Source organism: Anolis sagrei, chromosome 2, assembly GCF_037176765.1.
Source record: "Anolis sagrei isolate rAnoSag1 chromosome 2, rAnoSag1.mat, whole genome shotgun sequence".
Taxonomy (NCBI): Eukaryota; Metazoa; Chordata; class Lepidosauria; order Squamata; family Dactyloidae; genus Anolis; species Anolis sagrei.
In genome coordinates, this window is record NC_090022.1 from 301,791,882 (window position 1) to 301,813,883 (window position 22,002).

At 46.8% G+C, this 22,002-nt stretch overlaps 1 protein-coding gene across 5 annotated transcripts in view; it reads right to left on the reverse strand.

Annotated features, from left to right (window-relative positions):
- Window positions 1-5,514: 5,514 nt before the first annotated feature.
- Window positions 5,515-22,002, reverse strand: part of IL11RA (interleukin 11 receptor subunit alpha) — a 209,516-nt gene continuing 193,028 nt past the window's right edge. For 3 of the 5 annotated variants that reach the window (XM_067464702.1, XM_060761111.2, XM_067464703.1), the window contains exons 10-14: window positions 21,719-21,875; window positions 21,330-21,404; window positions 19,075-19,183; window positions 15,586-15,668; window positions 5,515-11,436 (exon numbers count right to left, since the gene is read on the reverse strand). In XM_067464702.1, coding sequence (XP_067320803.1) covers window positions 11,420-11,436; window positions 15,586-15,668; window positions 19,075-19,183; window positions 21,330-21,404; window positions 21,719-21,875 — 441 coding nt within the window. In that variant the 3' untranslated portion in view covers window positions 5,515-11,419. The remainder of the gene's footprint in view (window positions 11,437-15,585; window positions 15,669-19,074; window positions 19,184-21,329; window positions 21,405-21,718; window positions 21,876-22,002) is intronic. The other 2 variants (XR_010909354.1, XM_067464704.1) reach the window with 2 other exon arrangements.

A 22,002-nucleotide genomic window follows, 5' to 3' on the forward strand; every position in this document is an offset into this window, starting at 1 on the left:
CCTGGGTGTGGTCACGAGGGGGCGTCAGAGGGGTCACCAAAGACCATCAGAAAACACAGTATTTTTCTGTTGGTTGTGGGGGTTTTGCGTGGGAAGCTTGGCCCAATTTTCTCGTTGGTGGGGTTCAGAATGCTCTGTGATTGTAGGCGAACTATAAATCCCAGTAACTACAACTCCCAAATGTCAAGCTCTATTTCCCCCCAAATTCCATCACTGTTCACATTTGAGCATATTGAGTATTTGTACCAATATTTGGTCCCGATCCATCATTGTTTGAGCCCACAGAGCTCTCTGGAGGTTGGTGAACTATAACTCCCAAACTCAAGGTCAATACCCACGAAATCCTTCCAGTATTTTCTCTAGGTCATGTGGGCCAAGGTTGGTTCAATTCCATCATTGGTGGAGTTCAGAATGCTCTTTGATTGTAGGTGAACTATAAATCCCAGTAACTACAACTCTCAAATGTCAAGCTCTATTTTCCCCCAAACTCTACTATTGTTCACATTTGGGCATATTGAGTATTTATACCAATATTTGGTCCAGATCCATCATTGTTTGAGCCCACAGAGCTCTCTGGAGGCTGGTGAACTATAACTCCCAAACTCAAGGTCAATACCCACCAAATCCTTCCAGTATTTTCTGTAGGTCATGTGGGCCAAGGTTGGTTCAATTCCATCATTGGTGGAGTTCAGAATGCTCTTTGATTGTAGGCGAACTATAAATCCCAGCAACTACAATTCCCAAGTGACAAAATCAATCCCCACCCAACCCCACTTATTGGGTATTTGTGCCCAGTTTGGTCCAGTGAATGAAAATGCATTCTGCATGTCGGATATTTACATGACAATACATAACAGCAGCCAAATCACAGTTGTGAAGTAGCAATGAAAATAATGTTTTGTCGAAGGCTTTCATGGCCAGAATCATTGGGTTGTAGGTTTTTCCGGGCTATATGGCCATGTTCTAGAGGCATTTTCTCCTGACGTTTCGCCTGCATCTATGGCAAGCATCCTCAGAGGTAGTGAGGCTTGCCATAGATGCAGGCGAAATGTCAGGAGAAAATGCCTCTAGAACATGGCCATATAGCCCGGAAAAACCTACAACAACCCAATGAAAATAATGTTGTGGTTGGGGGTCACCACAACATGAGGAAACTGTATTAAAGGGTCAAGGCACTAGGAAGGTTGAGAAACTCTGCTGTGGAAGTCCAGGATGGGAGAAAGAACGCTTGTCTGCTGGAGGCAAGAGTGAATGTTGCAATTAATCACCGTGATTAGCATTGCAAAGCCTTTGCAGCTTCAAGGCCTGGACCTTCCACAGATATATAAACCTCCCTTGCTTAGTTTCCAATATACCTCACAACGTCAGGAGAGAATGCTTCTGGAACATGGCCAGACAGCCTAGAAAACTCACAGCAACCCAGTGATTCCAGTCATGAAAGGCTTCGACAACATAGTCTCTTCTATGTTGTCGACAGCAGGGGGGAGGTAGACCCAAGAGATGAGGTCCACTTGCAATTTCTGCTGAATCTGCATTGCTCTATAATGCAGTTTACCAAGGTGCTTGTTTATAAAGCTATTGCCCTCCCAACAGGGGCGGCTCATCCATTACACGAAGTAAGCGGTCGCAGAACACTTTTGTTTGCCAGGGGTGCAGAGGTGCCTCTGTAAATGCCCCTCGACCACCACTTGAGGACCCCCCCCCCCCCCTCAGCTCACAACAGCCCTAGCAGTCCGGGGGGAGACTCGGCTTTCTTGCCTCACTGCCGGGCGATCCTCTTCCCAAAGGGGCCGGACCTTGAGCCTCGCCTAGCCCCTCTCGTTCCTGCTCCACCTGGCCACCGGGTGCGCGAGCAGAGCCGGTGCTCAATCGTTCTCTGCGTTCGATCCCTTCCCCATGACCGGCTCCCTTTCCCGATCCCCCGGCGCTCCACCCGCCTCCTCTCCTCTCCCCAATCCGTGGGTGGGCCAAGGGGCGGAGCTGCCGTGCTTGGCCCACTTCGGGTCCGGAGGCATCTCTCTCTCTCTCTCTTGGTCCCAATGGCTGAAGAGAAAGTCAGGAGAAGACCCCAGCATGCGCACCAAAAGTCGGCTCTTCTCCTGACTTTCTCTTCAGCCATTGGGACCAAGAGAGAGAGAGAGAGAGACCCTCTGGCTGGGGGTATCTCCCACCTCCGCTCCCTCCTTTGTTTTTGCGCCTACCTTCAGGAAAGGTGGGCATCTCCACCTCTCTCTCTGTCTCTCTCTCTCCCTCTCTCTCTTTCGGTCCCAATGGCTGAGGAGAAAGTCAGGAGGAGAGGTGACTTTTGGTGCACACGCCGGGGTCTTCAGGCACGCCTCCAGACCCAAAGCGGGCCAGGCAAGGGAGCAAGTGCTGCAAGTGTAGTTACTGGGATGTATAGTTCACCTACAATCAAAGAGCATTCTGAACTCCACCAATGATGGAATTGAACCAAATATGGCACACAGAACTCCCACGATGAACAGAAAATATGTATCAATGATTGGTTGGGGGGGTAGGTGTGCCAAAATACTGTTTGCTTACCGTTGAAAATTACCTAGGGCTGCCTTTGCCTCCCAACCACGCGAAACGGGGACTGTCTACAGACGTCACTTGCAACTCCTGGAACGATTCCATCAGCACTGTCTCCAGAAAATCCTGCAAATCTCTTGGGAAGACAAGTGGACAAATGTCAGCATGCTGGAAGAAGCAACGACCACCAGCACAGAAGCGATGGTCCTCCGCCATCAACTCCGCTGGACCGACCACGTAGTCCGGATGCCTGACCACCATCTCCCAAAGCAGTTGCTCTACTCAAGAACGGAAAACGGAATGTTGGTGGGCAGGAAAAGAGATTGAAAGATGGGCTCAAGGCCAACCTTTAAAATTCTGGCATAGAGACTGAGAACTGGGAAGGCCTGGCCCTTGAGCGCTCCAGCTGGAGGTCAGCTGTGACCAGCAGTGCTGTAGAATTTGAAGAGGCACAAATGGAGGGCAAAAGGGAGAAACGTACTAAGAGGGAGGCGTTTCAAGCCAACCAGGACCAGTTTCTGCCTGGAAACCGATGCCCTCACTGCGGTAGGCTGTTAGGAACTGTGGGAGTTGAAGTCCAAAACACCCGGAGGGCCCAAGTTTACCCATGCCTGGTTTAACAGGACAACAGTGGCTTCTCAGTCTGTTGCAGCCTTCTTCCACATTCACAGCCATTGTAACATGTACCATGTTATCCTCCACCTGCTCCGCCATTGAGGTCTTTGGGTTTTTGGACTGTGCTTGGTCTGGAACCTCCCCCGCAGCCACTCCTGGGAGTGCACAACTCCACTCGTGCCCGCGGTTCATTGGAACACGCAAGCCCCCTCACCATGACAAGGTGACAGTTTGACACCCCTGGAAATGCCATGGCTTGATTCTACGGAATCCTGCAAGCTCCTTTTGCAAGGCCATGAGCCTTCTCCAGCAAAAAGTGCCGGTGCCTTACCAAACTACAACTCCCAGGATTGAACAGCACTGAGCCATGGGAGCGAAAGTGGTATAAAGCTGCATCCAATCTATAGCAGGCATGGGCAAATGTCTGCCATCCAGGTGTTTTGGACTTCAACTCCCACCATTCCTGGCCTCAGGCCCCTTCATTTTCCCCCTCAGCCACCATCATCTCCACTGGACTGAAGGTCACATTGTCCAAATGCCCGATCATCGTCTCCCAAAGCAGTAACTCTACTCTGAACTCAAGAACTGGAAATGTAATGTTTGTGGACAGGAAAAGAGATTGAAAGATGGGCTTAAAGCCAACCTCAAGAACTGTGACATAGACACAGAGAACTGGGAAGCCCTGGCCCTTGAGCATATCGCTCAGCGTTTCTCAACTTAGGGGTCAGGACAGTATTTTCTGTTAGTCATGGGGTTTCTGTGTAGAAAGTTTGGTCCAATTCTGTTATTGATGGGGTTCAGAATGCTCTTTGATTGTACGTGAACTATAAATCCCCGTAACTACAACTCCCAAATGTCAAGTACTATTTTCCCCAAACTCCACCAGTGTTCACATTGGGGCATTTAGAGTGTTTGGTCCAAGTTTGGTCCAGACCCAACATTGTTTGAGTCCACACTGCTCTCTGGAGGTAGGTGAACTACAACTCCAAAACTCAAGGTCAATGCCCACCAAACCCTTCCATTATTTTCTGTTTTTTGTCGTGTCAGGAGCGACGTGAGAAATTGCAAGTTGCTTCTGGTGTGAGAGAATTGGCCATCTGCAAGGACATTGCCCAGGTGACACCCAGATGATTTGATGTTTTTATCATCCTTGTGAGAGGCTTCTCTCATGTCCCTGCATGAGGAGCTGGAGCTGGTAGAGGGAGCTCATCTGCCTCTCCCCGGATTCGAACCTGCAACCTGTCGGTCTTCAGTCCTGCCGGCACAGGGGTTTAACCCCTGTACCACCGGGGGCTCCATTATTTTCTGTTGGCCATGGGAGTTTGTGTGCCAAGTTTGGTTCAATTCCATCTTTGGTGGAGTTCAGAATGCTCTTTGATTGTATGTGAACTATAAATCCCCGTAACTACAACTCCCAAATGTCAAGTTCTATTTTCCCCAATCTCCACCAGTGTTCACATTTGGGCATATAGAGTGTTTGGGCCAAGTTTGGTCCAGACCCAACATTGTTTGAGTCCACAGTGCTCTCTGGTTGTAGGTGAACTACAACTCCAAAACTCAAGGTCAATGCCCACCAAACCCTTCCATTATTTTCTGTTGGCCATGGGAGTTCTGTGTGCCAAGTTTGGTTCAGTTTCATCGTTGGTGGAGTTCAGAATGCTCTTTGATTGTAGGTGAACTATAAATCCCAAGTGGCAATCAATCCCCTCTCCCCCAACCCCACCAGTATTAAATTTGGGCATATTGGGCATTTGTGCCAAATTTAACCCAGTGAATGCAAATACATCCTGCATATGAGACATTTACATTATGATTCATAACAGGAGCAAAATTACAGTTATGAAGTAGCAACGAAAATAATGTTATAGTTGGGGGTCACCACAACATGAGGAACTGTATCAAGAGGTCGTGACATTAGGAAGGTTGAGAAACACTGATCTAGCTGGAGGTCAGCTGTGACCAACAGTGCTGTGGAATTCGAAGAGGCACGAATGGAGGGCAAAAGAGCGAAATGTGCCAAGAGGAAGGTGCATCAAGCCAACCTTGACCAGGACCGCCTTCCACCTGGAAACGGATGCCCTCACTGTGGAGAACATGTGAATCAAGAATAGGGCTCCACAGCCACCTACATATCCACTGCTAAGACACTACACTTGGAGGACCATCGTCCTCAGGCTATGAGGGAGTGCCTAAGAAAGAGATTTCCCCATGAGTTTGCCCTTGAGATGCTGCAACTCCCTATCTTCAGATGGTTTCGGGGATCAGTTCGTATGGATGGATGGAAAGAGGTGAAAGTGTCTCCAAGGGGCCACCCAGTCCAGCCCCCTACTGCCCCCCACTCACTCCAAATCCACAAAGGACGCGCCATCCTTCATGTCATTTTATTGATAACGCGAGCGCAACAAAACCTGCCGCTATGATACAGTCCGGCATTAGCTTATTGTCACAAGGAAGAGGAGGAGGAGGCGGGCAGGTGGAAACAGAGCGCAGGTGGAGCAGGATGGCTCAGGATGGTCCATGAGAGGAGGAGGACAGCTCTGGTCTTGAATGGCAGGGACAAGGAGGCAGCAGGGAATCATAGAATCCCAGAGTGGGAAGGGTTCCCCAAAGGCCATCCAGTCCAGCCCCCCTTTTGCTAGGAAGGAAGGAAGGTACAAACCGAAGCCTCTGTTTAAAGGCATCCAAAAATGGAGAATCGACCACCAGTCGATCCATCTTGAATGCTTCTGTCTTGAAAGTTCATAGACTCGTAGATCCCAAGAGATCATCCAGTCCAGCCCCATTCTGCCAAACCATCTCTAAATCCAAACCATCTCTACAGATGAGTTGCTGTGAGGGGTTTTTTTTTTTGTCTGTATGGCCATGTTCCTGTGGCATTCTCTTCTGACATTTCACCTGCATCTGGGGCAAGCATCCTGGATACACAGGCCATATGCAAGGTTCAATATGTCATATGCAAATCCCAATAGGTATATATGCTATATGCAAACTCCAATGGGCACATGTGTCATATGCAAGCCTCAACGTGTCACATGCAAAACCCAACAGGTATATATGCTATATGCAAACTCCAATGGGCACATATGTCATATGTAAGCCTCAATATGGCATGTGCAAACCCCAATAGGCATATATGCTATATGCAAACTCCAGTGGGCACATATGCCATATGCAAGACCCCATACGTCATATGCAAATCCCAATGGGTGCATATGCCACAAGCAAGCCTCAATATGTCATATGCAAACCCCAATAGGTATATATGCTATATGCAAACTCCAATGGGCACATATGCCATATGCAAGCCTCAATATGGCATCTGAACATGAGGAAGAACTTCCTGACTGTGAGAGCCGTTCAGCAGTGGAACTCTCTGCCCTGGAGTGTGGTGGAAGCTCCTTCTTTGGAAGCTTTTAAACATAGGCTGGATGGCCATCTGTCAGGGGTGATTTGAATGCAATATTCCTGCTTCTTGGCAGAATGGGATTGGACTGGATGGCCCATGAGGTCTCTTCCAACTCTTTGATTCTATGATTCTATGTGCAAACCCCAGTGGGCACATATGCCATATGAGTGCACATGCCAACAAGTAAGCCTCAATATGTCATGTGCAAACCCCAATGGGTACATATGCTATATGCAAGCCCCCATGCATCATATGCAAATCCCAATGGGCGCATATGCCCACAAGCAAGCCTCAATATATCATATGCAAACCCCAATGGGTACATATGCCACATGCAAGCCTCCACAGGTCACATGGAAATGCCAGCAGGTGCAAATGTCTTATGTAAACAGAGGTTGTGTTGGCAGTGAAGCAGGTGGAGCATATAAACATGTACCTGTAGGATGTCCATGGTAGTAGGAAGAACCCTTCTGTTTGAAGCAAGTCAGTGTTGCAATTAGCAAGCTTGAATATTGTTCTATGTGGTATTCTCTCCTGACGTTTCGCCTGCACCTATGGCAAGCATCCTCAGAGGTTGTGAGGACCTCACAACCTCTGAGGATGCTTGCCATAGATGCAGGTGAAATGTCAGGAGAGAATGCCTCTAGAACATGGCCATATAGCCCGAAAAACCTACAACAACCCAGTGATTCCGGCCATGAAAGCCTTCGACAATAATCTTGAATATTATTTATTATTTACCTTATTTATTCCCTGCCTTTCTCCACCCCGGAGAAAGCTTACAAATGGCAGCTAGGCAGTTCCTTGAAACATACGAAATTCATCACAGCAATAGCACTGAGTAGCTTTGCAGCTACAGAGTCAATCAGTGAGGGATTCTGCATAGAGGTAGCTTGGCTGTTGTTGTCTGGGGGCATCCTTTGTTTGGGAGGTGTTCACTGGCACTTGATTGTTTGCTGTCTGGGATTCCCGTTTCTGAGTGGCATTCTTTATTTGTAGCTGCAAGGCTACTCAATGCTATTCAAGCTTGCTCATTGCAACGTTTACACTTGCTTCAGACACACAAAGGTCCTTTCTCCCACCCAGGTATAAATAACACTCCACTTGCCTCATTTCCAACAGATTTCTGAACAAACCTCTGAAGATACCATTAAATCATAGAATCCTAGAGTTGGAAGAGAACTGGTGGACCACCCAGTCCAACCCCTTTCTGCCAAGAAGCAGGAAAATTGCATTCAAAGCACTCCCGACAGATGGCCATCCAACCTCTGCTTAAAAGCCTCCAAAGTAGGAGCCTCCACCACACTCCGGGGCAGAGAGTTCCACTGCTGAACGGCTCTCACAGTCAGGAATCATAGAATCATAGAATCAAAGAGTTGGAAGAGACCTCATGGGCCATCCAGTCCAGCCCCATTCTGCCAAGAAGCAGGAATATTGCATTCAAATCACCCCTGATAGATGGCCATCCAGCCTCTGCTTAAAAGCTTCCAAAGAAGGAGCCTCCACCACACTCCAGGGCAGAGAGTTCCACTGCTGAATGGCTCTCACAGTCAGGAAGTTCTTCCTAATGTTCAGATGGGATCTCCTCTCTTGTAGTTTGAAGCCATTGTTCCATTGCGTCCTAGTCTGCAAGGAAGCAGAAAGGAAGCTTGTTCCCTCCTCCTCCCTGTGGCTTCCTCTCACATATTTATACATGGCTATCATATCTCCTCTCAGCCTTCTCTTCTTCAGGCTAAACATGCCCAGTTCCCTAAGCCGCTCCTCATAGGGCTTGTTCTCCAGACCCTTGATCATTTTAGTCTGCTGAACAGCTCTCACAGTCAGGAAGTTCTTCCTAAGCTGCCATAATGGTGCAGCGTGGATGCAAATGTGGTCAGCTACAGGAAAGTGAGTAATGGAAAAAGAAAAAAGGATTCCATGTGCAGGACGCATAAGTCCATGCTCTCTTTTGCTATCGTGTCATCATTTGCATTCCTAGGATTCGTGATTTGCCGGAGGTACTTGGGGGGACCTGCACAAGGGTGGCACTTGGGGTGACTCACATTGGCCACCGTCCTTCCGTGTCCTGCTCTGCTGCCTTCCTTTTGCAGGGACTCCCTCCCTCAGTTGGTCTTGCCAGGAAAGGGCCGCGTTGACCCCGGTGCCCAAGCCCTCTGGCAGCATAAAGTGTTCCTGGTTATTTTTAGCCTCCTCCTGGCGCCCGCCAACACTGCCGCCTTCAACTCAGGAAGTTTCCATCAAGTTTGCTGCCTCCGAGGGTTTGGCAAAGAGGCGGCAAGTTTGGCACGATCTGCAGAACCCGGCTTGGCTCTGGCGCAGACCCAGGGACGTGGGAGGAACAGCTTGGAGAAGGCAGGGCACTCAACGCCAGCCCTGCATTTGCAAACTGGCCCAGCTCTGGAGTGAAGGCACGCCAGTTCAGGCACAGAGACACACACCCCACTCTCCCTCTCTGCCGGCTTATGCTTCCTGGGCCAACTAATAATGCAATCTCCCCCCCCCCTCCCCAATTTACGTTTCCAAAGGGGCATAAACATGGACCAGGATATCAAGGGCAGGTCTAGCAAGACCAAATCTCCTGCCAGTCACCCCAAGTCACTTCCAAACAGGAGCTATTGGGGGGCAATTTTCCAGTTAGACCACAGTGGTGCAGCCACAGCCCATGTCATACGCAAACCACAATAGGTACATATGTCATATGCAAACCTCAATGGATACACAGGCCATATGCAAGCCTCCATATGTCATATGCAAAGTCCAATGAGTACATATGCCATATGCAAGCCTCAACATGTCATATGCAAACGCCAATAGGTACATATGCTATATGCAAACTCCAATGGGCACATATGCCATATGCAAGCCTCAACATGGCACATGCAAACCCCAATAGGTATATATGCTATATGCGAACTCCAATGGGCACATATGCAATATGCAAGCCCCCATATGTCATATGCAAATCCCAATGGGTGCATATGCCACAAGCAAGCCTCAACATGTCATATGCACACTCCAATAGGTACATATGCTATATGCAAATTCCAATGGGTACATATGCCATATGCAAGCCTCAACATGTCACATGCAAACCCCAATAGGTATATATGCTATATGCAAACTCCAATGGGCACATATGCCATGTGCAAGCCTCAATATGGCATGTGCAAACCCCAGTGGGCATATGCCATATGCAAACCCCATACGTTATATGCAAACCCAATGGGTGCATATGCTATATGCAAACTCCAATGGGTACATATGCCATATGCAAGCCTCAACATGTCATATGCAAACCCCAGTGGGTACATATGCCATATGCAAGCTCCCATACGTCATATGTAAATCCCAATGGGTGCATATGCCACAAGCAAGCCTCAATATGTCATATGCAAACCCCAAGGAGTACATATGTCACATGCAAGCCTCAGCAGGTCACATGGAAATGCCAACAAGTGCAAACGTCTTATGTAAACCCCAACAGATACATCTGTTGTATCTATTATGTCCCCTCTCCATCTTCTCTTCAGAGTCTGGTAGAGGCTTCTTTTTGGAGGCTTTTAAACAGCGGCTGGATGGCCATCTGTCAGGAGGGCTTTGGTTGTGCTTTTCCTGCCTAGAAGAATGGGGGTTGGGCTGGATGGCTCATATGGTCTCTTCCAACTCTACCATTCTAGGATCCATCTCCATGCTACATAATATCTCCAGCACCTGAAAGAACCTCTCAACTTTCAATCATGGAAGAGGACGTGCTCTCAACAAGGAATGGATCTTTCAGGAGTGCTCTAGTTGTGCCTTCCAGCCTAGCAGGAGGTTGGACTAGATGACCCCTATGGATTCTAGGACTCGTAAAGAACCTCTCAACTTTCAATCATGGATGGGCATCTTTCAGTAGCATTCTAGTTGTGCCTTCCAGCCTAGCAGGGGGTTGGACTAGATGACCCCAGGGTTGCCTTACAAGCCTAGGACTCTAGGGCTCGTAGGCATGACTGCCAACCTTTCCTTGCCCTGAAAAGGTTGCCAACAAGCACGAATTTGGGCAATTTCCCATTGACATCCTCACAGAATGTGGGAGGGGTCTGGATTTCTTACAAACCAATATAAACAAAAGCAGGGATTTAATTCATGGCCAGGAAATGTCCCTTGCCGGCCATGTGCAAATGTGTGCACAATGAGACACCACACAGGAAGGCATGGATGCACGCATGAGTTGGTGTTTGCACCCTTTGCCAATATGGTTGATGTTCAGGGAAATGTGGGCTGTTTCCTTCCGTCTCTCTGGCCAACGCTCTGGAAAAGGGGTCCCCATCCCCCACAATGCCTTGCATCCTCTAGTTTCCCCACAATGTACGGCGACCCATGGGTTCATGCTGTCACGTCAAGCCAACCAATAGTCCTGAAGTCCCAAAGGGAGTAATGTGGACCATTTTGGGGGTGCCAACTTAGCCAAGCCAGGTCCAGAGTGTCCATCCTTTGACCCTTCCTTCTTGCCAGTCTGGTGGGCAGGGTGACCTTTTGCAAACTATGTGTCTTTGCCCACCGATAAATGGTCCCGAAGTCCCAAAGGGCCAGGCTTTACTGTGGTTTGGAGGTGTCCGAAGGGTGACCATTGGGTGGAATGCCCATCCTCTCGACCCAATGGCTCTGGCCACCTAGTCCACTTTAGTGGGCATGAAGACTTTCTGCAAAAGGTAGTTGCCCACTGCAAGGCGGAGGCTGTGGGACGAGTCCAAAACCAGTAGCCTCCAGTTTACTTCTGGGAAATGGATGTTCAGCAAAGGGGCAACTCCTTTGGGAAGTTGATGGTCAGCTGCAGTTGAAGAGGTGAATGTTGGGGTGCCCCTCTCGCAGGGGCCCCGATCCATGTTACAAGATCTGGGCTTCTGCAAAAGGAAGAGAGAAGAGAGTCAAGACAGGATCTGCAGAGAGAAGTCGGAGGCTCAAGTTGGGCCTATTGTTGTTGTTGTTGTTGTTGTTGTTGTTGTTGTTGTTATTATACCCCATTTTATCTCTCCTGCAGGAGACTCAAAGTGGCTTAACATAAAAGCATGAGTATACAATTTAAAATATATACAAATATGCAAAAATACGAACAGTGGTCCATCCTCCCCACCAATGGAAAAAATCCTAGAATCCTAGAGTTGGAAGAGACCAGGTGGACCATCCAGTCCAACCCCATTCTGCCAAGAAGCAGGAATATTGCATTCAAAGCACCCCTGACAGATGGCCATCCAGCCTCTGCTTAAAATGTATTTATTTATTTACTTACTTACTTACTTCATTTGTATATCGCTTTTCTCAGCCCTTAGGCGACTCAGAGCGGTTAACAACACAGTTTCAATACAGTTTCAATACACATAGTACAAAATCATTGGGCATTTAAAGCAATAGTAAACAATTAATTAAACAACAAACATCAAACATCAATATAACAAATCCATCACGTCTCATCGATAGAATCAGAATCCAGTCTCATTATCCTTATTCCGTGTTCCAGTAGTCAATTACACTGCCTAGTCGAATGCCTGTTCGAAAAGCCAGGTCTTCACTTTCCTCCGGAATGCCAACAGGAAGGGGGCTGATCTGATCTCTGTAGGAAGGGCGTTCCACCGCCGAGGGGCCACCACTGAGAAGGCCCTGTCTCTCGCCTCCAAAGAAGGAGCCTCCACCACACTCTGGGGCAGAGAGTTCCACTGCTGAACAGCTCTCCGAGTCAGGAAGTTCTTCTGCTGAGACCTTGTAGTTTGAAGCCATTGCGTTCTGTTCTCCAGGGCAGCAGAAAGGAACACTTGCTCCCTCCTCCCTGTGGCTTCCTCTCACATATTTATACATGGTCCTCATCATATCTCCTCTCAGCCTTCTCTTCTGCAGGCTGAAAATGCCCAGCTCTTTAAGCCGCTCCTCATAGAGCTTGTTCTCCAGACCTTTTATCATTTTAGTCACTCTCCTCTGGACACATTCCAGCTTGTCAATATCTCTCTTGAATTGTGGTGCCCAGAATTGGACACAATATTCCGGGTGTGGTCTAACCAAAGCGGAATAGAGCATGGGGAGCATGACTTCCCTAGATCTAGGCACTAGGCAGGCATGTAGCCGGAGGGGGGGGGGGGGGGGGGCTTGAGGGGCTTGAGCCCCCCCCCCCCCCCCGAAATTCTCATGGTGGTTCGCAAAAAGGCCTTACTGGTACATTATTTAAACTGTTATGTTTATTCATATCATGATCTGATCACCATACTCAATATATCCCATATGCATGGGGGTATTGGGGTAATGATGCAAAAGGTTTGCTAGGCTAGACCCTCTTTCACTCAGACTCAGCCCCCCCCCCCGAAACTCAGCCCCCCCTGAACCCCCCCTGAAAAAAATTCGCCCCCCCCCCCCCGAAATGAAATCCTGGCTACGGGCCTGGCACTAGGCTCCTCTTGATGCAGGCCAGAATCCCATTGGCTTTTTTTGCCGCCACATCACATTGTTGGCTCATGTTCAACTTGTTGTCCACGAGGATTCCAAGATCGTTTCCCCACGTACTGCTCTTGAGCCAGGCCTCATTGTCCCCCATTTTTTATCTTTGCATTTCGTTTTTCCTGCCAAAGTGGAGTATCCTGCATGTGTCCCTGTTGAACTTCATTTTGTTAGTTTTGGCCCATCATCTCCCTAATCTGTCAAGATGGTTTTGAATCCTGCTCCTATCCTCTGGAGTATTGGCTGTCCGTGAGAGCCGTTCAGCAGTGGAACTCTCTGCCCCGGAGTGCGGTGGAGGCTCCTTCTTTGGAAGCTTTTAAACAGAGGCTGGATGGCCATCTGTCAGGGGTGATTTGAATGCAATTTTCCTTCTTCTTGGCAGAATGGAGTTGGACTGGATGATAGCCCAGGAGGTCTCTTCCAACTCTTTGATTCTATGATTCTATGATTCTCCCTCCCAATTTGGTCCCATCTGCAAACTTGATGATCCTGCCTTCTAGCCATTCATCTAAGTCATTAATGGAGATCCTGATCAGGACCGGGTCCAGGATGTAGTCCACCTACCCTTTGGAAGGCAACTGTGGTTCTGTGCTCTCTGCTGAACCCAGAAGAGGTTGTTCGTGCTGCAACTCTGTTTGTAAACCTGCCCTTCCCTCTTCCGCTACTACTAGTACTTCTGCTTCTAAAAGTAACTTTACTCCATGGCTGGCTTCCCAGGAATGTCCAGGCTGCTCCGCATGGAAGGTCTGACCAGCCAGGCAGACAAAGGCAGCCTTTTCGGCTGTGGTTTCTCACTGCTACATTACTCACACCAATTGGCAGTTTGGGGGGATAAATCAATGCTTTCCAAGCGAACCTGTCAGCAGGAGTGTTGGGAAGCTTGGATTGTGGATTCCTGCCTGGTACAAGCAGGTTTGTCTGGATGATCTTTGGGGTCCCTTCCAATTCTAGTGGAATACAGACTGCCTGGGAATCCAGTGGAGTCTCCTTCTCTGGATGGCCCTCTGTTGGTAGGGCTTGAATGGTGCCTTCCTGACAAAAATGGGTTGGTCTGGATGGCCTTTGAGGGTCCCTTCCAACTCTATTCCTATTGATAGGAACAAGAAGCTTCCCTGGGAATGCCTCCAATACACGAGTAGGATGCCATTCTTCACTAAGGATGCATCTACACAGTAGAACTAAAGCAGTTTGATACCAATTTAAATTGGCACAGCGCAATGTTAGGGAATCATGGGATCTGTAGTTTGGGGAGAACTCTTTGGCAGAGAAGCATAAAGACCCAGTCAAACTATAACTCCCATGATTCTATAGTGTTGAGCTATGGAAGTTAAAGGGGTGTCAAACTGCATTAACTTTACAGTGTAGATGCACCTTTAATCCCTTTCAGCAATTTTCTTGCTGCAAGAAAATTATAGTTTCAGCAATTTTTTGCTGCAAGAAAATTAATTTCAGTGATTTTCTGAAATTTCAGCAAATAATTTCAGCAATTTTCTTGCTGCAAGAAAATTATAGTTTCTGGAGGTCGCAGGACTTATTCTGTGCAATATTCACAAGCAATTTCTGCACAGGAAACAATACTTTCTGTGCAGGAGTTAATATTTCTAGATGGACATATTATATTACCTTTGCAAAAAAATTATGCGCAGGAATTAATGTTTCGGGACTGCAATATTATTTCCTATATGCAGAAAATTCTGTTTTCTGCATGAACCAGAGGCAGATTTTGCGCAAAATTATTCCCCAGCTGTGAAGGTCCCTGTTAGTCCAGCATCTGTCTCAACATCTGGAAAATCGGTTTTTCAAGTGTTTTGCAATTTTTTTGGAATCTCTCCACCCCCCCCCCCCCAAATCAATCAATCAATCAATGTCCCAATGAGCCAACAATGTGATGTGGTGGCAAAAAAAGCCAATGGGATTTTGGCCTGCATTAATAGGAGCATAGTGTCTAGATCTAGGGAAGTAATGCTCCCCATGCTCTATTCTGTTTTGGTTAGACCACATCTGGAATATTGTGTCCAATTCTGGGCACCACAATTCAAGAGAGATATTGACAAGCTGGAATGTGTCCAGAGGAAGGTGACTAAAATGATCAAGGGTCCGGAGAACAAGTCCTATGAGGAGAGGCTTAGGGAACTGGGCATGTTTAGCCTGGAGAAGAGAAGGCTGAGAGGAGATATGATAGCCATGTATAAATACGTGAGAGGAAGCCACAGGGAGGAGGAGGGAGCAAGCTTGTTTTCTGCTTCCTTGGAGACTAGGATGCATTGGAACAATGGCTTCAAACTACAAGAGAGGAGATTCCATCTGAACATGAGGAAGAACTTCCTGACTGTGAGAGCCGTTCAGCAGTGGAACTCTCTGCCCCGGAGTGTGGTGGAGGCTGCATCTTTGGAAGCTTTTAAGCAGAGGCTGGATGGCCATCTGTCAGGGGTGATTTGAATGCAACATTCCTGCTTCTTGGCAGAATGGGGTTGGACTGGATGATGGCCCAGGAGATCTCTTCCAACTCTTGGATTCTATGATTCTATGAAAAGCTGGAAGGTCTTTTAAATGAGGAGGGTTGCACTCACTGGGCAAGGCCTTCATGTGGATGGCCGCTGCAAGGAGGTCGTGGTTTTTCGTGGCTTCTTTGCTTTGCTTCTTCATCCGGGTCCTTTGGAGAAAAAGAGGAAAAAAGAGGGAAACTGAATGTTTGCAATAGCAGATGTGCATTTCGCTTTGCGTTTGCATTCACCCAGCAAAACTGTGCACCGATTGATGCAAGTGCAAGGAAATCTGAACTCAGGTCCCACCTCCTGCAAATTTTGGTCTGTCTGTCTGTCTGCCTGTCTATCTATTCATCCATCCATTCATCCATCCATCTATCATCTTAGGGGTTGGACTGGATGACCCTTGGGGTCTCTTGCAACTCAATGACTCTATCTATCAATCAATCTATCAGTCTATCAATCTATCAATCTATCAATCTATCAATCAATCAATCTATCTATCTATCTATCTATCCATCCATCCATCCATCCATCTATCATCTTAGGGGTTGGACTGGATGACCCTTGGGGTCTCTTACAACTCAATGACTCGGCTATCTATCTATCTTCTTGTGGCTCTTGAGGATCTCTTCTAGCCCCATGATTCTGTCTATCATCTATCTATCTATCTATCTATCTATCTATCTATCTATCTATCTATCCATCCATCCATCCATCCATCCATCCTTCCTTCCACCCATCCATCCATCCATCCATCCATCCATCCATCATCTTAGGGGTTGGACTGGATGACCCTTGGGGTCTCTTGGAACTCAATGACTCTATCTATCTATCTATCTATCTATCTATCTATCTATCTATCTGTTGCATTTGTATGTCACCTTTCTCCCGAGTGGAATCAAAGCCATGGCTCAATGCTATGGAATCCTGGAAGCTGGAAGCTTTTGCAAGGTCTTGAGGCTTTTATGCCGTGCAATGCTGTTTGAAAGTGCATTATATCACCAGTGCAGACTCACATAAGGCAGTTTAACTGCACTGAAGCACACTATGTGAGTCTGCACTGACTATCTGATACAGTTTCATCCAAAGTGTGCTGCTGCCCCACCAAACTATGGCTCCCAGGATTCCATAGTATCAAGCCATGGAAGTGAAAGTGGTCTAAAACTGCCTTAATTCCACAGTGTAGATACGCCCATGCAGACAGAGGAGGTGGAGTGATGCTTTTGAAAGACTCTTCACTATCCGTCCTTTCGATATTCTACTTTCCTTCCTTCCATCCATCCCTCCTTTTTCCCCCTTCTCTCTCCTTCCTTCCTTCCTTCCTTCCTTCCTTCCTTCCTTCCTTCCTTCCTTCCTTCCATCCATCCTTTTTTTCTTTTCCTTCTCTCCCTCTCCTTCCTTCCCTTCTTTCCCTCTCCTTCCTTCCTTCCTTCCTTCCTTCCTTCCTTCCTTCCTTCCTTCCTTCCTTCTCCTTCTCTCCTTCCATCTCACCCTCCTTCCTTCCTTCTGTCCCTGTCTTTCCTTCCTTCCATCCTTCTTTTTTCCTTCTCTCCCTCTCCTTCCCTTCTTTCCCTCTCCTTCCTTCCTTCCTTCTTTCCTTCCTTCCTTCCTCCCTTCTCCTTTTCTCCCTCTCCTTCCATCCATCCATCCATCCTTCCTTTTTTCTTTTCCTTATCTCCCTCTCCTTCCATTCTTCCTTCTCTCTCCTTCCTTCCATCCTTCCTTTCCCCCCTTCTCTCCTTCTCCTTCCATCCTTCCCTTCACTCCCTCTCTTTCCTTCCTTCCTTCCTTCCTTCCTTCCTTCCTTTTCCTTTTGTCCCTCTACTTCCTTCCATTCTTCCTTTATTCTTTTCCTTCTCTCCCTCTCCCTCTCCTTCCATTCTTCCCTCCTTCCTTCCTCTCCTTCCTTCTCTCCCTCTCATTCCTTCCTCCTTCCTTCCTTTTCTTTCTACCCCTCCCCTTCCATCCATCCATCCATCCATCCATTCTTTTTTTTCTTTTCCTTCTCTCCTCTCCTTCCTTCCCTTCTTTCCCTCTCCTTCCTTCCTTCCTTCCTTCCTTCCTTCCTTCCTTCCTTCCTTCTCCTTTTCTCCCTCTCCTTTCATCCATCCATCCATCCATCCATCCTTCCTTCCTTTTTTTTCCTTCTCTCCCTCTCCTTCCATTCTTCTCTCCTTCCTTCCATCCTTCCTTCCCCCCTTCTCTCCTTCTCTTTCCATCCTTCCCTTCTCTCCCTCTCCTTCCTTCCTTCCTTCCTTCCTTTTGCTTTTGTCCCTCTCCTTCCTTCCATCCTTTATTCTTTTCCTTCTCTCCCTCTCCCTCTCCTTCCATCCTTCCCTCCTCTTCTTCCTTCTCTCCCTCTCATTCCTTCCTCCTTCCTTCCTTTTCTTTCTATCCCTCTCCTTCCATCCATCCATCCTTCCTTTCTTTTTTCTTTTCCTTCTCTCCCTCTCCTTCTTTCCTTCTTTCTTTTCCTTCTCTCCCGCTCTCCTTTCTTCCCTTCCCTTCCCTTCCTTCCTTTCCTTTTTTCCTACCCCCTTCCTTTCATGCTATCATTCCTCTTGCAAAGAAGCTACCCTAATTTACATAATTATTTATTATATTCATTTATTGTATTGTGCTCACATGGAAACTCTCTCCTAAATCACATCCAAGGAAGCTTCCAACACAATCAGAAATGCTCACAATGAAAATTAAAAACAACACATAAAAGCAGATAAAAGCATAGACTGGGTTGTTGCAGGTTTTTTTGGGCTATATGGCCATGGTCTAGAGGCATTCTCTCCTGACTACCTCTGAGGATGCTTGCCACAGATGCAGGCAAAACGTCAGGAGAGAATGCTTCTAGAACATGGCCATATAGCCCGAAAAAACCTACAACAACCCAGTGATTCCGGCCATGAAAGCCTTCAACAAAAGCATAGACACACACACACACATATACCTTTTATATAAAAGTATATATTTCAGAAATCAAACAATCAAGTGCCAATTAATACCTCCCAAACAAAGGATTCCCCCAGGCAGCAATAGCCAGGCTTTGTGTCTGCAAGACTATTCAATGTTAATGAAGCTGGCTAATTGCAACATTCACAGTTGCTTCAAACAGGCAAGTGTTGTTTCTCCCACCCTGCATATTATTCCACTGGGATATATATACACTCTACTTGCCTCACTGCCAAAAAAAACCTCTGAAGATGCCATTAACCACAAATGCAGGCAAAACGCCAGGAGAGAATGCTGCCAGAACATGGCCATACAGCCCGGAAAACACAGTAACCCAAAAGTAAGTGTGTGTGTGTGTGTGTGTATAATACAGAAGTTTAGGGGGGATAATAAAAACCCCTTGGATCCAATTTCATTGAGGTCCTCCTCAGCCTGGCCACATGACCTTGGAGGTGTCTATGGACAACGCCGGCTCTTTGGCTTAGAAATGGAGATGAGCACCAGAGTCAGATACGACTGGACTTAATATCAGGGGAAACCTTTACGTTTACCTTACTCAGCCTTCCTCCCTTCTCCCAACCCAAGGCCATTGTCCCCATCCCCCAACGAAGGAAGGGCACTGACCACATCAGGAAGGCGAAGACCAAGATGACCGCCAGGACGAAGAAGGCAAAGACGCCCAGCAGCACCAGCACCGCCACCTTCTCCGTGGGATCGCTGCGACCGGCTGCTGCTGAAGACAGAAAACGAGAGGAAAAGATCCTTTGGGTCAGCCTTGACTTACCTGGAAATGACCGTCCACCAGTCCCTGGGCATGATGCCCAACCCACCAAACTGTAGCATCCGAGAACCGTTCAGCAGTGGAACTCTCTGCCCCGGAGGGAGTGTGGTGGAGGCTCCTTCTTTGGAGGCTTTTAAACAGAGGCTGGATGGCCATCTGTCAGGGGTGATCTGAATGCAATATTCCTGCTTCTTGGCAGAATGGGGTTGGACTAGATGATGGCCCAGGAGGTCTCTTCCAACTCTAGGATTCTATAACTTCCTGTTTGTGAGAGCCGTTCAGCAGTGGAACTCTCTGCCCTGGAGTGTGGTGGAGGCTCCTTTTTTGGAAGCTTTCAAACAGAGGCTGGATGGCCATCTGTCAGGGGTGATTTGAATGCAATATTCCTAGTTCTTGGCAGAATGGGGTTGGACTAGATGGCCCATGAGGTCTCTTCCAACTCTTTGATTCTAGGATTCTAGGATTCTATGATTCTATGATCCTCCCTCTTCTAGATCTGAGTTTATGGATCCCCAGAAACACTATGTAACACAATTTGCATTCCTGGGTTATAAATGTTTTCTCCAAATTGGTTCCATCATAAAAACATAGGAAACTGCCTAAACTTTGTTTTTGTGGGACATAATTGGCTATAGTTTTCCAATGAATATCTCACTGAGTCTCAACCAATTCAACCTAGTGTGTGCCACAAAAACAATGTTTCTGGAGTAGAACAACTACTTCCAAAGTAAGAACTGCAAAATGAAGCAGGAAATAACACTTGCAAACCAGGAACAGGAACTTTTCCAAATGCTGTTACATAATGTAATTGGAATTGTGGTTCGGTGCCACCTTCTAGCAACTGGAGAGGGCCCCTCCACCTTGAAAAGCTGTCCAGAAAATGGCATTTCTGAAGGGTTGGCTTGGTACCTGAAAGCTGCAGAAATCCTGTCTTGTATGCAAGCTTTAAAATCACAGTAGTCCTCTTTGGTTTTCATGGAATCCCAATTATTGTTATTGTTGAGGTTGTTGTTGTTATTTATACCCCGCTTTACCTCTCCCAAAAGCATCAACATACCATATTTTATATATATATATATATATATATATATATATATATATATATATATATATATATATAAAACTGTAATGTTTGTCTATGGGATTAACATAACTAAAAAACCACTGGATGAATTGACACCAAATTTGGACACAAGACACCTAACAGTCCAACGAGGGTTCATCACCCCTAAAAACACACAAAAAAGCCCCATATATGCATACACTCATATACATATACACGCACACATACATACACACACATATATACACAAGCACACACAAATATATACATATACACATACATACATATATACACACAATATGCATATAGACAAGCACACACATATACACATATAAACACACAAATATATACACATATATACACATATACACACATATGCACACACATATATACACCCACATATATATACGCAAACACACATATATACACAAATATATACACACATATAAACACATATATATACACACACAAAACACATGTATACAGATTGGGCCACAGCAACATGTAGCAGGGGATGGCTAGTCTATATAAATAAAAATGTAATGTTTGTTTGTGGGATTAATATAACTCAAAAACCACTGGGTGAATTGGCACCAAATTTGGACACAAGACACCTCTCAAGCCAACAAGTGACCATCACTCATAAAAACACAGCAGAAGAGACTTAAAAGCCAAAACCCCCCCCAAAAAATACATTACAACGCATGTGCAAATCTCTCTCTCTCTCTCTCTCTCTCTCTCTCTATATATATATATATATATATATATATTCAAACACATATATACACATATACCCAAATATATACACACATATACACATATATACACATACAAAAGACATATACACAGACTGGGCCACAGCAACGCGTGGCAGGGGGTGGCTAGTAGAGTATAAGTGTATCTACATATCTATGACATTATCCTAGAGTTGGAAGAGACCCCAAGGACCATCTAGACCACCCTTCAAAGCCTTCCTGGCAGATGGCCATCCACTTTCTGCTTAATGCCATGTTTGGCACTCATGTATGTACATACCAACTGACTCGTTGGGGGCCAAGGAAGGAATCTCTGCTGGATCTTCGAGCTCGTTGCTCACTGTGGCCACTGGTCCTGAGGAAAAGTAAAGGCTGTATTAAGTGATGGAAGGCATGTGAGGAAGGGAGCCCATGAACAACATTGTCATTCCAACCATCCAAAGCAACCTGATCATTAGACACAATCCCAGGCTGGCATACAACAATCAACCACAAAATTGTGTTGGCACAGGTGTGGAAAAATTGGCTCCTATACGCATAGGTGGTGGGAATTAAACAAAGTACAAAAAATTTATAACAAGGTAAAGACACAAGTGGGAGATAAAGGAGGAATTGGCAATGTTAAGAAAATTAAGATAACAACAGTGACTGATTTTGAGATTATTCTACCTGTGTTGACATTACTGCTGGCGGGCATCCCCCAAGCCTCGGGGCTCCACTCGCTCCAGCTGCCGGCGTCCAAGAAGTCCCTGGCGCTGACCTGCACCACGTGGACCAGCCCGGCCACCACGTCCGTGATCACCTTGGACAGGTTGCCCGTCTCCACCTGAGAAATCCAGGGGACACAAAGTGTGTTATGCAGCACGTGTTTTAATCCAGCGTCCTAATGCCCCAAAACCCAGATGCAAAATAGTCTCAGACCAATAGTCAAGGTAAACAGAAAATCTTTACTC